General features: G+C 32.3%; 1 protein-coding gene across 2 annotated transcripts; it reads right to left on the bottom strand.

The window, feature by feature from the left end:
- Positions 1 to 1,853: 1,853 nt before the first annotated feature.
- LOC101490237 (protein ENHANCED DISEASE RESISTANCE 2) lies at positions 1,854 to 13,899 on the bottom strand. 2 transcript variants are annotated; one of them, XM_004512363.4, is made up of 22 exons: positions 13,346 to 13,899; positions 12,947 to 13,021; positions 11,849 to 11,902; positions 11,647 to 11,715; positions 11,166 to 11,269; positions 10,765 to 10,832; positions 10,564 to 10,680; positions 10,435 to 10,475; positions 10,242 to 10,342; positions 8,358 to 8,453; positions 7,967 to 8,031; positions 7,671 to 7,742; positions 6,714 to 6,869; positions 6,225 to 6,454; positions 6,108 to 6,147; positions 5,814 to 5,968; positions 5,626 to 5,727; positions 3,709 to 3,753; positions 3,477 to 3,617; positions 3,004 to 3,099; positions 2,779 to 2,880; positions 1,854 to 2,181 (listed from the first exon to the last, which is right to left on the bottom strand). In XM_004512363.4, the coding sequence occupies exons 1-22, from the start codon at positions 13,484 to 13,486 to the stop codon at positions 2,074 to 2,076; spliced, it is 2,178 nt and encodes a 725-aa protein (XP_004512420.1). In that variant the 5' UTR covers positions 13,487 to 13,899; the 3' UTR covers positions 1,854 to 2,073. The 2 variants fall into 2 exon arrangements, with proteins under 2 accessions (XP_004512420.1, XP_004512421.1); XM_004512364.4 differs by having other exon boundaries at positions 11,647 to 11,712.
- Between the last annotated feature and the right edge of the window lie 3,050 nt (positions 13,900 to 16,949).

Here is a 16,949-nt window from a genome sequence, read left to right as displayed (position 1 = left end):
TGAAAGTAACAAGAATTCATAAAGTTGTTCATGATTAAAACTTACAATTTCTTTCAGAGAATGAGGGAATTGCAAGGGAACGATTGACAAATTTTTTTATTTTTGTTTTTCGAATGTCTTACATAATAAAGGACCACTTCCTTTTATAATGGAAGGATAGATCTTAGATTACAATAATGTCCTTGCACTAATTTACATTGATGCCCTTACATAATTCAAATAGCATTAATAATTCAACTAACTTTACTAAAGAGAATAGTAAAAAGCTTAATAATACATTGCAAAAGTCAAAAGTAAACATAATGTTGTTTGCCTTCATAATGACATCAATATAATGAGTTATCTTTTGTCAAAAGTAGCCATCATGTTTTGTCTGAGAATCTTTAATGCTTTGGGTCCCGAGTATGATCACATTTTTCCTTCAATAATTCTATTAATCTTTAATAATTTAGATGTCACATTTTTCCTTCAATAATTTCGAAATTCTTTAATAATTTAGATTTATTCTATTCCATAGCAATCATTTTCGTTATGGTATCAGAGCCTTGTTAAAGGACTCTGAGGAATTGAATTATATTTCTTATATTTTAAACTTACGTTTTTAAAATCTTAATCATCTAAACGTTGGTCAGCTGTGGTTGATTCTGTTGGTAAGCCGTAAAGCCCAAGAGAGAGATTAATTCTATTATCACGTAAAACTAATAATATGGGGTATTTAGTCCTAACGTATGTAATGGTTTAACAGCAACTTGTATTAATCCTAAGTGAATATAATGAAATCCTTGTTTGATATGATTATCAATTATTTCTTCATTTAATAAATTAATAGTTTCTTGATGTTCAACTATTGATTTGGAAGATTCTAATGTATGACCAATTTCTTGAGATCTAAATTTGTCAAACGTACTAGTTTTATATATTTCTTTATACTTAATGTTAGGCATGTTCCAATTTTGTAATTTATTTTCTATTTCTGTTATTTGTAATTCTTTATTTTGATAATTGTCTTGGTCATAACAATAACATAATCAACCACAGCTGACCAACGTTTAGATGATTAAGATTTTAAAAACGTAAGTTTAAAATATAAGAAATATAATTCAATTCCTCAGAGTCCTTTAACAAGGCTCTGATACCATAATGAAGATGATTGCTATGGAATAGAATAAATCTAAACTATTAAAGAATTTCGAAATTATTGAAGGAAAAATGTGACATCTAAATTATTAAAGATTAATAGAATTATTGAAGGAAAAATGTGACCATACTCGGGACTCAAGGCATTAAAAATTCTCAGACAAAGCATGATGGCTACTTTTGACAAAAGATAACCCATTATCTTGATGTCATTATGAAGGCAGACAACATTATATTTACTTTTGACTTTTGCAATGTATTATTAAGCTTTTTACTATTCTCTTTAATAAAGTTAGTTGAATTATTAATGCTATTTAAATTATGTAAGGGCATCAACGTAAATTAGTGCAAGGACATTATTGTAATCTAAGACATATCCTTCTATTATAATACGAAGTGGTCCTTTATAATGTAAGGCATTCAAAAAACAATAAAAAAGTTTGTCAATCGTTCCCTTGCAATTCCCTCATTCTCTCAAAGAAATTGTAAGTTTTAATCATGAATAACTTTATGAATTCTTGTTACTTTCAATTAGTTTTTCAAACTGATTTCTTATTAACAACTAAATTAGACGATTTATTATTATTTTCACATAAAAGTCTACGTATTATATTTTGCTTTAATTCATTATGGTATATTTATGTTTATGATGATGATGATGATAATAATAATAATTCGAATTTTTAGCTAAAAGAATTTAATTATCAGATGAAATATACCCGAATATGAAGATCCTATATCAGCTTGGCTCTGAACTAAATACATAAAAACAAAAAAAAAAGAGAAGAGAAGAACATTTTCCTTTCAATATTTCAGGGAAAGAACGAATAAGAAAAAACAATGAACCTACATCCCAGTAGAATGAAAAATGATACAAAAGAGCATATTGCAAACAAATGATTTTGTATAAAAGAACAATAGAAAAGAATTGGTTCGTCATAATGGATCTGGATCCAGTTTAGGGACTATGGCAGACTTGAGCTCTAAATGAGAAACACGAACAGCTCCAATAAGCCTCTCGGGCAACTCATCAGAAGTATTTGCCTATTAATGTCAATTGTAACAATCTTATCAGTTTCAAAACAAAACAAATTCACAATATATAACCGACATGATATCAATAGACTGTCAACTAATTCACATCGTCAAAATAATTCTCTTGTTTGAACTTGTCAAGCCCACATTCAGAACGAAGTACAAATTTTACCTCAAGCACACATGTCCATGCATAGTAGTATGTTACAATATATAAAATAATTTCTCATTCAACATTCCATCAATAAAATCCTCCAACAAAAGTAATAATTAAGTATTTATAACTCCTACTAGTACTTACAGAATGGCAAGCAAAGAAATTTGGTAAAATTAGGGGAAATAGTAAGACAGATTTGTTCTCAATTAGAAGGTCTATACAATCACCAATATTAGATACCCACAACCATCTGAAGAGAATTCAACTAAAATCAAGGATTTTATTAAATGAGAAAGCCAAGTCATTATACTTTTAAAATTTGAACAGGAAAATTTTCCATACTGAATGCAGCAGCTAAATAGGTCTATCCAAACACTCCCCACTTAAATCGTGTGACTTGCTTAGATGCTCATTACTAGCATGTGAAATTTACATCATAAAAAACATACCTGTACAAGAAAAGCCATATCAACCACCAAAGTTGTAATCACACCAATAACCAGCCCCAAAACTCCATTAGCAACAGTAGAAGAACCAATATCAACATCAATCTACAGACAAAAACTATTTCATTAGATCGTGGCAAACAAGTTAGGGTACATACATCATTAATTAGTGGAAAACTCCGTACAACAAGAATAGACAATGTGTAGATGAATTTAATAAAATTTTACTTCTAAATACTTGGGACCACGAATATAGTTGCAATCAACGGCCTTTCCCAGTAAACAAGGAGTGCTTCCAACACTTTGGCGTACAATCCACGAACCCTGCAATTTTTAGTTGGAAAGTCAATAACGAATGATATGCCTAAAAACATATGCTTGTTTCTTTGGCCTTTGGCAAAAGATGGTAGTTATAATTTACAAATAGAAAACCAACGGAAAAAGAAAAGCTCATAATATAAAAGTGGAAAAAATGAAAGAGAATCCTAGTCGATGAAACAAAAAGATATATTAAGGCATGTGAATTGCGACAAGCCAAAACACATATGCATCTAGTTGGTAGCAGGAAACATAAGATTACAAATGTGTTTGTGATGAACAACAGTGATACATTACTGCCACACATCATAAAATTAACTCACAGAAGGCAGTGAAAGTTGCCCGTCATTGATTATACAGTGATGACAATATTAAATGAATACCTTTGGGACTGATGGGATGAGCTTAAGCCTGCTGTTTCGGAATTCATCATCGCCATCAACAAAGCGTTGCAAGAGCGTTCCAGGAGCTAACTCCTTTGTCACAAAATAAAATACCATACTGTAATGTGTTGATGCTGGCACCTGCAGCCGACAACATGCATTAATTTACTTCAAAACTCTAAGTCTTTGTAGTTCAAAGTTGATTCATAGAGATGAAGGAAAAAAAACTCGCCTGAAGATTAATGATAATGGAGAAAAATCCCTTTTCAGATGCAACCTGCATTAGACACCAAACAATAAGCACTATTGTCAGCAAAAGCCTCAAAGAGCAAACAAAAAACCACAATAAACAAACACCACCAACTTGAAATTATAAATAATAAAAGGGAAATCAAATTCACCACACTAAGGTTTGCGCTTGTTACAACTGATAACCCTCCTATTTAAGAAAAAACTGTCCCCTTAATCTGTGGTTCTACCACAGGTGATTGGGTGAGGTTTCTGGGGAATTGCTTGGTCTGCAGTGCAGTGTTTAAACCACATGCTGATGTGTGTTGTTTTGAAACCATATAGCATTTAATGAAACCAAACAATAGTATCAAATCAAATTGTATACATTTCATATAGTACTCACCACCTAAAGCAACCTTGCAATGATGACAAGGAGAAGCTGTGGCGGGCATTGTGTTAGGCAGGTTGAAAGGTATTCAAGACAAAAATTTGGTTCAGAGATCCAATTTTTATGAATAATTTCAACTCTATATTAAAGGAAAAACAAAATGCAAAGAACAAAGAATGGTATCGACAATAATTTCCAAAAAAATAGGAGATTGAGCCATGTATCATATCATGTTTTTAATAAAGGTAATAGAATTTGTATTAAGCCTGACTCAACTCCAAAAATTAGTTCAAAAAGTGATAATTGTTCAACCTTTATAAGGACTACTTCAACCTCATCTCTAGTCAATATGGGATCTCATACATCCTCAAGCCCACGATTGGATTACCTAGAAGGTGAACAAATTGAGGTGGCCCAATTACCGAGATCTATACACACCCTCACACCCATTGGCCATCACTTGACATCTACAGCGTGGACAAATGTAGGTAGGTGGTTCAATAACAGATCCCCAAATAGATCCGATATCATATTAGAACTTGGGTTAAGTTCAACTCAACTCCAAAAGCTAGCTCAAGAGGTTAGAATTACTCTTGCTTTATAAGTAATATTTTAACCATATTTCTAGTCAATGGGGGATCCCTACACCCTCATGCCTAACACTAGACATCTAAAGTATAGAAAATGTGGGTGGCCCAATAACATAGATCTTAACAAAAGGTTCACATGGAATTTCATTAAATTTTTAAATGCTACCAAGCACTATTAGAATTAAGAGTTGGTGTTATGCCGAAAAAAGGAGGGGCATTTTGTGTAATGAGAGCAAACGTCGAGGAAGATCAATATAATTTTCCCGTAATAATAAAAAGTGGCATTGAAAATATATGCATATTATGCCCTTTCATATATGCAAGTGACAAGAAGCCTGACATAGGTCTCTAATATTTTCACACAATATGGTAAAGTGATAACCCTAAAGACCCTATCAATAAGGAGTAGCTAGGATGGAATGACAGAAATTGTTGTCCTTTAATCATCACTTGGCTGTTGCACTTCAAGCAAAGTGAAACTGGTAGAACTCCTTTCACTTAATAAAGGGCACTCAGCTAGAACTCCACCTCAATGACAAGGTGGATCCTCTTGGAGGCAGAATTTTTAGGAACTTCTAAGACAAACCACGTTGAAATTTGACAAAAGGGGAAAATGCAGGATATGAGTTTTAAAACCTTGCCTACAAGGAGAGGAAGGAGAAAGGTGGGAACAAAGGGGAAAGAATACGAAGCAACAATTAAAAGAGGGAAAGGTATGGGAGAGCAGGTTCGGTCATCGAGTAAGTTTCAGGGTTTGCTGACCCTCAAAGTTCTGCAGTGCTCTTTTATTTTTCTTGTTTTGTGAGCATGAGAATGAGGGACCTGTGATTATGATCTCTATAATTGGGTTTATCCCTAATTTTACAACAAGTTACCTAGTTCCTATCACCTACCAATAATCTTTATCAAGTAAAACATTACAGACAAGGTTTATTCTCACTTGTGCTGCACAACCATGACGCTTAGCCACATGGTCCATTCTTTTTGAGTCCTTAAACCAGTCGACAGCAACAAGATCCAGCAGATGTTTTCCTGCAGGAACCTTCACATTTCACCATAAAGGAATAAGCATACACCGAAACAATGATAAAAATTTGATTTGAGAATAGTGAAAGAAAAATAGAAGACCTTTGATTTGTCATAGCAAAAATGCTTGCTTCTGACTCGGAAGTTATTTCCATCAGATATCTTCCAGCAATCCCGAGCATTATCACGATCATCTCGGCGCAAATTACCCGAAAACGAAGATAAGTCAATCTCATCTTCAGGCTCTTCTTCTAAGGCTTCAGTTCAAGCATACTTTATGATTAGATTTAATAAAACCTGTCATGTACATGCATTGCAGTGTGCAGGTGCTTTGTGCACATGTTTTATCAGTTATATAATGTTATTAAATTAAAGTTAGGCATAGCAAGCAGCTACCTGTTTTTCTAACATCACTCTCAAGACCAATTTGGAATGCCTGAAATATTAAAGTATTCATTCTTAGAGTTTATAAAGCAAAGGCCAACAGTATAAATGAGGGAATGGAAACAATACCTCTTGCTCTGGTTCTGCTATTTGAAAATCCTCGTCTTCATCAGAATATTCATCCAGCAAAGCTGAACTTCTGCTTGCAGCATTTTGATCGAGAGAAGTAGAATGAGCAGAACTATCATTTGGCTTCTGACTCTTCTTTGAAGCAACAGATGTTGAGAACATATTAACCATGACAGGAATTCGTGGAGGAGCATTCCTTTCATCTGACTGTGCAAACCATTCACGTAAACCTGTAGAGAGGGAAAAAATCAAGCAATTTGAAACTCATAGCAAAGCATGCCCTCCCTCAAAACATACAAAATGGGGCAACCTCCAGTCCAATATTCACTATTAACATACATTCATGTGTGTATGAATGTACGTTTATCTGTGTGTGTGCGCGCGCATAAAGAGAAAGAGGGAGGTGTATTAGAAACCAATGATGGCAGAAGGGATAGCATTATCAATCCATAAGAAAACTCTAAACCACATACAATAAAATCAACTCACCTGCTACACTATTTAACAGTTGGCGGAGACAATGCTGCTGGAAAGACGGTATGTAACTCACACCCCAACCCTTCAGATCAATCTGCATAAGATGCTGAACTTGTGTCCTTGGCCTCCCATTTCGAGGTTTTAAGGGGGAGACATTAAATCCTCCACCTGTAGAAACCCGCTCTTAGACATATAAAATTTCAATGACAATTTTCATCTATGAAGGTAAAGAGATTGTAAACTAAAATAATATTGGGGGCTTGTTTCAAGTCATTTAAATGCATTTCCAAAACAAATACTGGTAGGGATGAGTATTACAATATCTGTTGTAAGGTTAAAAAAATCATTCCCGCATATTAAAAATTCCCGAGAAAAAATTATTTTCACATTCCCATAGTTTTCACTCCAAAGGAAAGGTTTATTTTTTTAACTCCTACTATTACCCCTCGACCAAACTTTTATAAATGATTCCAGGAGGTATTATAAATATTATCCAAACACTTTTTACAAACTACACAGCAATAGGATTACCATCCTTATAATACTAGGGAAGTTATTCCCAGGAATGGATTTAAACAACTTGAAACAAACACCCAAATATGTTAATGAAATTAAGATATTGCCAAACATAAATCCATTGGTATTAGGTTTGAAGATTGGATGGTGTCTTATGCTTGCACTTTTATAGAATAATAGATACAAATACTTGAAGGGAAAGGTAAAACAGGACTATCCTCAAATTCAGAAAGTAAAAAATACAATCATAAAAAAATAAGGCCAAGTTGCTCAATCCACCCAAGTAAAAAGAGGCAACACCCTTAAAACAACTATTAGCAAAACACCAGAGAGGCCATGTGCATAATCCCACTCCATAATAAGTTGAGAACATCAGACCCCTGGAAAATAAAGATGAACCACACACTCTCTTGAACTTTGAAGAATAGAATCAGATCTACAAAGAAATCTTACTCTCAATATGTGCTCGAACACACCCTGGTTGTGGACCACAGTTCTCATGTTCTCTAGAGCGAAATAAAACAACTGCAAGAAGAAGAAATATAAATAAACCCTCAAAATTAATAGCATAGGGGGTTTGCTAATGTGTAGCTTAAGGATATTGGTAAAGGAACATTTGATACCTTCTATTAAATGTTTTTAATTAACTAAATGAGGAAAGTATTCACTTATTATTTTCTACTTATGTTTCCTTAGCCAGTGCCATCACATATACCGAAAACTTTGGGCAAAAAAACCAAAATGCCTACCATAACTTCCATCATCATTTCGACGCCAGTAACGTACATAACAAAGATCGCGGGGCCACACAAACCTGTCATGATAAACACATCACATTGGATCAATAAAATTAATGATTATACTTTCTGGATGTGCAACCATTTTTCAAATAGTTTATCCAGTCCTGCATCATTTGTCATAGGTACAAATAACAATTCAGATTTTAATAGGAGATCTAAATATAGCTCTACATACATGAAAGAAAACATTTACTCAGAAAAATAATATCGCAAGATAACAAGAAAAGTTCCTTCTTCTGCCAAAGACACTACTGTCCATTTATGCATAAATAATAATCAAGTTAACTATAGTATAAACTACAAATTATTATCAATGATGGAGATGTTAGATTATCTTTACATTGGGAACCAGTCCAACTGAAGTCGGTGATAAAGAATTGCTGTATGCCCATCCACCTCCTCAACTAACCTACCTTCCTGGAAACTGCAATCCCATCTGCAACAATGCAAACAACAAGAAGCTAACAAATTTTGTCCATGGAAGAAATATTTACAGAATTATCAATAATCAAATATCTGGAACTGAAAATCAAAGGAATTTATTTCTTTTCCATATTTCATTATCAGCTAAGGTTCCAAGAAACTACTGACATCCAGTAAGATTCCGTGGCTTCAGCATTCTAAGCCATGTTGGAAAATAAAAGTAGTTTCAATTTTAATGACATCAAACAAAGGATCATGGAATTGCATATTATGTGCAGTTTGAAAACAAAAATGAACATGGAAGTTTTAGGATAATCATAACTTTCATCGAAACCTAGCTATATAAAACATGAAAAATCAATATATATATATACATATACAAATATACCAATAAACCAATCCAATGGCCAAATAAATTGTTGGGCATATTTAAGTTTTGCATTGATGAATATGGTAATGCTTTTATATAACGGAAATGATAACAGAACAATTTCTGAAAAAAAAAGGATGATTCCTAGAATCCTACCAAGTTTTCCATATTTTTTCAGTAGCCCAGTTTCTGTTCTCATACTTTGGCACAATTCTGTCACCAACTCACCATACCATGAAAAAAGAGTTTATAAGTATGCAGCATCAAAACCAGTTTGTAAGGTGAGGAGGAATGCCTGTAAGGTGAAAGAGCATTCCTAACCTTACAAGGTTTTGTAGGTTAAGTTAAACACAATCCAACTTCCTAAGATGATATCAGATACGTTTAGAATGCCCGTTTTGGCCACCCGTTATCGGATCGCTCATATCACGCTTCAGATGTCCAATTATGGGCATAGGGGAGTTGAGAGCCCCACATGGGATGAAACGTGGCCTGAAAATGTGTTTATATAAGTGGGAGGCATCGCTCGCCTTACAAGTCAGATTTGTAGGGTTGAGTTAGACCAAACCCAAATTCTAAAAATCTCATTCAAATGGATTGACTCTCCTTCCTCTATTCTTGCAAACTTTTCTCTAAACTCTCCCTATTCAAGACTCTAATGCAGCTCATGTAATATCCATTCAAAGCTCCCTTGACCAAGAGTTCCAATATCAGCGGATAGGTACCAGAAAAATTGCAAGGAAAAGAGAGGAAACTATACTGTATTAAAGCAAATTCAAACCTGTATCAGTATGAAAACAGACTGATTTGGAAAGGAAAAGAGGCAATTACAGATAAAGAAAAGCAACCCGGGCAGTTAGAGAATGCCTAATCTCTCCCAAAAGTCTTGTCAATTCCTAGCCTACCACTCACCACTTCTGTTATCAGGTTATATACCACCTCTACAACAAAATCCTCTCCCACTCCTCATTCCTTTTGCCAATTCAGATTCGGAAATTAGTTACATAAGGGATATTCCACTTTCTCTCTCTAGGCTATGATTCTCTACATCTCACCCCTTTGCATTCCTTCTTCCATAACTGATAATTAGCAGAGTCCTATCAGATGGCTGTGCTTTTGGAGTTATTTTACTTTATTGAAAGGTAATGGAGCCACTCCTAAAGTACCAAGAATAGCCTACTCCTTCTGGAGACTTGCATTAGCACCTTAGTCTCACCTTTTGGTGCTTTGACTACGTTGTCCATGACTAGGTAAGTAGAATTAGATGGCCGTTACAATCTCTTAAAATTTCAACACCAATGTCTATCCCTTATCATGACAATTTTTATCTTGAAATAAAAAGAAATAACACATAATCTGCAATATGTTATCCAATGACAGCCACAAAAACATAGCAACATAAAAATAGTGGTAATTATGCAGAACACCTACTCAAACCGTGTCCCATCCATGCTCATCACAAGCTCAAAAATTTCTTCACAAGAGGCTTCCACAACACCCACTGCCTTCATTGCTCTACTATAGCTCCTTGGCTACATAAAGAACCAAAGAGAAGATAGTTGTATGTCTAAAATATTCTTTGAAATGTAGCACACCACAAAAATAAAGACAGAAAATAACGCACAAGGTAATCAACTTCAAGAAGTTCTTCAAAAATACGAAGTCCTGTCAATGACAGAAGAAAAACCATTATCATTTACGTCACCACCACAACAATTGATCTATCGTATTGGCGAATGCAGAAAACACATACCATTTTGGCATTGCAAAAGACGCCAATGCTTCCTTGAGAAAGCTTGATTATTGACATTCTGATTCGATAAATCTGAATCTATTTCTCGCGTCCAGTCAAGAACTGATTCTGGAGGACCTGCAGCTCAAAAGAGAAAAGGTATAAGCATAGATTGTAGCAGAGTAATTGCAAACCCACAAGCTGAAAGGATACAAAGTAGACCATTTCCAATTGTTGTTCTTCTTAACAAATTAGAATGAGGCTCATCTTCATCCTCCTGAGCACTGAACCTGGGGACCCAACAACAATATTCCTGGACGTTATGAAAATAAACTAGGATATACATGATAAAAATGGTTATTAGAAATAAATACAGTGGAATATTAGCTCGGCAGTGTAACAAAAAGGACAACTAAATCATGGTCTATTATGTGCAACTGAATAACTTCAGTTGCATCTCTAAAGAATAGACAAATGAACACAAGAAGACTATCTTAACTTAAGGAAGACAAACACGATCCAATCACATAGGAAACAACATTACAGAGAAAGTGGGTAAGCTTTAAATGTTGCTGTCTTCTACAAAATCAAGTGGAGAAAAAACAACGCACAAAAATACTTACTGGCTTTCACGGTCTGAGGAAGAAGCCGTCTTCCCATTGTCCATCCCAGATTTGTACTCAAAAGAAATATATTTATTACCATTTGATGGTTGTGCTCCCTGATGCTGCATGCATTTAAGTTCAATATCATCAACTTAAAATACAAGAAAGCATGTCCTACTAAGATGAATTTACAAAAAGAAAGATCGCAAGGAATTATTTCATTGATGTATAAATAAAATGCTTTTCTCTTTTTATCCATGAGATGTCAGCTCTGTGGTAAGAGTTTGGCCTTATAACCTCAAGGAACAGTGTTCAAATTCATTTGAGGGCAGTTGTAAAATGGTCATTAGCGCCACTTTAATTAATAACAATCCCCCTTCCCCAATTTTTGTAAAATAAATGCTTTTCTTTTTTTCTCTTTTCATGCCAATATACATCAGGGATATATAAGGTATAACCAGAAACTTAAGAACATGGATTATGGCCTGTTGAAACAAACCTGATCAATGACATACTCAATTTTTTCCTTCCAAATTAGGGCCTCTTGGATGTTAAAAGCAGCCATCTGCTACAACAACCCAAGTAATAAAATATCAGCAACAGCGAAATTGTTTTATAAAAAGGCAAAATAAAAACAACATAATATAAAATCAATTAATGATAGACCAGTATAAATGTACATTGGATAAAAATCCACTCACCATAATTCGATGGTTCTTTTCTTTCTTGTTGTAAACAGACAAAACATATACCATCTACACAAAAAATAAGTTAATAAATAAAGGCACAATTATAGACTGAACAAAATCATTGTCAATATAGAAAATCTCTAAAGGGTTTAAAGAAAATTATATGATAACTACAAATACGACTATCAATACCAAAACCCAATATATGTCGCTTTAAAATAGAACGTTCAGTCAAATTGTTTCGTTCAACTTTACATGAAGGAGAAAATATGTGTAACCAAAATTGTTGACATATCTTTTCTATCTTGTAGAAGCATACATAATTTATGTACTTCTCTAGTTCTTTTTATAAGAGACAGTTGATTAAAATTTGGTTAGCAAAAGTTGATGTATCTAGTTCATAATATGGATCAAGTACATCAACTTTTGTTGACTAAATTTTAACTCAAACTGTTTCTTATAAGAAAGACCGCAGGGAGTAATTTTTAACAATTTTACACAATGACTTAGAGTTCTCTAGTTACTTGTCCAAATACACATCAAAAAGTGAAGAAATATACATCTTATTCAAGTGAGTGTATACAAGTAAAACTAACAAACTTGTCAGATAGCATGTATGAAACTAATGTCTATGAAAGTGAAGCAGATGCAAACAGTCAAATAAGTCGGAGAAATTTCTCGTGGAAGGTGTTCATGGGACCCTACACAGCTTCGTAAGTAAACCTAATGGCACACAAAGGGCTGATATCATGTTTTTTCCTTTGTTTCATTAGATGCCATTAGTGGTAAAGAACCATATTTAGAACACATTGTACACGTCAAAAAACAGTCCATGTTGATGTTGACATCACCTAATCACCTCCCTCCATCAACTCACTAGATTTCATTGAGTGAATTTCAATTTCCTAACAGGATTACTCTTGATACATGCAACTTCAGTATACATTTTCCAATCCATATCAACATAAAACATGATGAGAGGAGATAATCTTGACCACACAACTATATATGGATTGTCAAGATTGTCTTACATCTAATCCTGATAATCCATTATAATTGTATGGTTAGATTTAATTCCTCTAATGGGTACATACATATAGTAGAACTCACATGTCCATGATGGGTCTTCAAGCCTCTATCCTCCACTCTACAGTTGCCATCAATTAGCAGTGTCTTAATAGGAACCTAATATAAGAGCATAAAATAAATAAATAATAAAATAAATACTTCATAATCTCAATGTTTTTAGCAGCATCTTCTCTTTAGCACCCTCGTAAAGTAAAAGATGCAAAGAAAAAATAGTTCACCAAGCATAATAAGAATTTTAAAAAGTCGAAAGACAAATACACAAATTCCCTTTCCTTTTCACAGAATAAAGTGATTCCATGAAGTTAAAACTTTAACCATCTAAAATTACAGCAAAAATAAAAATCAAATCGAATTTATCTAACCCTTTCTAAAAGGGAAAAACAAATAAAAAGGTTTTTTCATGAATTAAGAAAAAATCACCTGATTATCTTGCGGTTTTCTCTTGTAATAAGCAAGTAACCGCGACTCCAACACGAAGTACCTCATGTGGATGAACGATCTCCCGATTTTTCTTCTGCCATACCTCACCATCCACCCTTCGTAAACGACCTTCGACGACATCGCTTCACCAGAACACGAATTTCAAACTTCGAATTGTAACAGATTGGAAGTGGTGCCGGCCAGAAGCTTGAGAGGGAGAATCCCTGCTTCGGCGAGATCAATTGATAGTTAAGTGACCTGATAATTCATCACCGGCCCCGGAGACTGAAGATCATGGAACCAGCGGTTTCACTGCACACGGAATTGCAAGAGAATGAGGTTAGGATTCGAATTTCGAATTCTGCATTGCCGGTAGTCGTAGTTGTTGTACACCGATTTCTAGAACCCTTGGCTTCGTCGTTCGAGTTCGATTTTCCGGGATCGGTGACGATTGGATCGGTGAAACGACGACGTAGAAAGAAAAAACTGGATATATATATAGAGAGAGAGAGAGAGAAAAAAAAATTGAACCAACGCAAGGCGAGTGTGAGATCCCACGTAAGTTAGAAAAGGGTGTGACCAAGGAAGAAGAATTTGACACGTGGATATATATGATTGGGTCGTGTGAATTAGGTGCGTGTTGGCGCCGTGACGTCTTGTGAATTTTTGAATAGAGAGGGTGGTGTGTTGTTCCGGTGAATTAAATAACATTAATCGGAATTTTGATTTATTAATTAATTGGGTGTTATTTTTGGTGGGTACATACGTGATCGAAAAGTGGTTAGGTCCCATTTGATTTAGAGATTGAGATTGAATGACGAATATAACCTTGACTGTTGGATTTAGGTTAGGTAGTACTAGTAAGTGATATAGTGTATGTATAGTGTGGGGTTAGGAATTGGAAGTTAATTTGATATAAGTCGCAGTGGTGTAAGTGTAGACAGCTAAGGGTAACTTTATTATTTTGAGATTTAAAATGAAGGGATCCTACTCTTATAGTTAGGCAGATGGTCATGTTGGAACTAACAATAAGGACATCCTACTCTTATAGTTAGGCAGATGGGTCATGTTGGAACTAACAATAAGGACATCCTACTCTTATAGTTAGGCAGATGGGTCATGTTGGAACTAACAATAAGGACAGGGTAATCGTGCTAAAAACAAACATTATTCTAAGATTTTTGTTTTTGTCTTTCTTATTACATTAGAAACTATGTTATGATTACAAGATTTAGAAACTCTCACAAAAATAAACAAAAATAGATAGATAAAAATTAAATGATACGTATTTTTAAATAATTAAATATTTTTTCCTAAAATAATTGAGTTATTTTATTATTTTAAATTTATTAAGAAAGATATATAAATAAAAAAGATAATATTATTTAATATTTATACTAAATTATTCTTATTAGATATCGGTGCATTATTAATAGTATAAATATATAATAAAATATATTACATTAAAAATTATATAAATAATATTAATTAAATTATACAATTAAAAATATTTAAATTAAAAATTGAAAGAATTAATTATTTTAAGATATTTTTTTATATAAATTGATGAATTGTTTTAGAAAGTAAATAGTGTATTTTGTGTGTTCAAATCTTGTGATCATTAAGTAGTTTCCTTTTTTTTTATCCCTTTTTTTTTCTTTACGAAGGCAATGTTGAAGTTTCTTCTATTTAGAGTAAATGATCAATTCACTCGCACCCTCTTAAAAAATGTATTATCTCCTAAAAAATGTATTATCTACAGTAGTTATTTTTTTTTTTGAAAATTTTGAAATGAACCTAAACATTATAGACTCGGTTATAGTTTTGATTCATCTATTATTATCAATTTATTGAACTGTCTTTATATTTTTTAAATTGGTAATTTTAGTTTCTCTCATATTTTTAAACTAAAAAATAATGATTTGACATATTTTAAATAATGTGACCTACAATTTTATAATATAGAATCATCTACATGTATTAATTATTCATATATTATTAATTAAATTAAAAATATTAAAAAATTCAAAGTTGAAAAATATATTTTTACGACGTTTTTATTTTAATTTTATAAATGTTAATCATTATATATCATTATATCATATGCTATTAAAAATATTTTACGTCAATATTTTTTAATCATATGTTATTAAAAATATTTTATGTTAATATTTTTTAATTAAAATATCTGGTGAAATGGTCAAAACTATTAATTTTTAAAATAAATGAATTAATTTTATATAAATTAGTAACATTATGATAACTAAAAATGCAATTAAACTAATATTATAACCGAAAGATGTTAAATTATTTGGTTAAGTTTCATCTATAATTTATTGTTATTTTGATGGTGTGAATCTTTACTTAGTTGACGTGTAAAATAAGAATTGCATGTTAATAATTTGGGGCAAATTAAACTATATTTCATTATTTAATTGAATCTTATTTAACTCGTTTAAAAAATTGTCAAATTAGTTATGTATCTATTAAACCAACATGATAGCTTATATATAGTTAATAGTTTACTTAATCGTTTTACCCAACGTTGTAGGGTGTACTAATACTTTTTCTGCTTGTACTCAATTCTCAAATTCAAACTTTTAGTTTAAGATTATAATTGTTGGATTTTATCCGATTATTTGTTTATAATAAAAAAAATTTGACAATATTTTTTTCAATACTTGAATGATGAAAAATAAATGCTAACTATGTTATTACCTCGGGGAGATTTGAATTTCAGTTTTGAAATTGTTGTTGGTTTAGTTCTTTTTATTTTTTTAAATTGCTCTATTAACCTCACATACCCATTAACTAACCCAATAAAAAAAAAATCAATACACGACAATAATAAAAATTGAACAACAATCGTTGATAGTAATGTTTGTGTTTAAATAAAAACAATAATTATAATAATTTTGAGATTTACACGAAAAAGATTTAAAAGTAAATAACAAACCAATTCATCTTTTTATTCGAATATGTTTTGTTTAAAATTTAATGTTAAAATCAAAATCTTAGAATCATTCCAAACAACTCATAAGCATTCTTCAACCTCTTAGTGCCTGTGTCCTATGATTACGATTTTTCATTTTAATTTTTTACTATTCATTTATATTGAAAATTTATTAGAGTAAAATGTATTAAAATGAAAGGTAGAGTAAAGGGGGTGCAGGTACCACTCTACGAGCCTGGTGCAAAGTAGTTCGACCCTCGGTACCAATTAGGCCCAGCCCTAGTCTATCTGTATAGTATAACTATTTTTAAATATTTTTTATTTCTAAAAAATCCAAATATTTTCATGTATGACTGTTTCTATATAAAATTTTCACGCTTAATTATTTTTATCTACTTTTAAGTTCATCTCACTGCTATACAATATTATTAAAAAAACATAGTTAAAAAAATTAATTAATTTATATATATCATTAATATAATTTTTTATATTAACATTTAATCACATATAAATATTTAAATCTGATCATAACTATCATTTTCATGAATATGAATAATTATAATATATTAACAGTATAAAATATTTTACCGTGTACAATAATTAAATTTGAATAAAAAAGTGATAAATTAATTATAAAAAGTACTAATTTTA

Source organism: Cicer arietinum, chromosome 8, assembly GCF_000331145.2.
Source record: "Cicer arietinum cultivar CDC Frontier isolate Library 1 chromosome 8, Cicar.CDCFrontier_v2.0, whole genome shotgun sequence".
Taxonomy (NCBI): Eukaryota; Viridiplantae; Streptophyta; class Magnoliopsida; order Fabales; family Fabaceae; genus Cicer; species Cicer arietinum.
The sequence above is the reverse complement of the archived record's forward strand: the minus strand, read 5'-3'. Positions and strand labels throughout refer to the sequence as shown.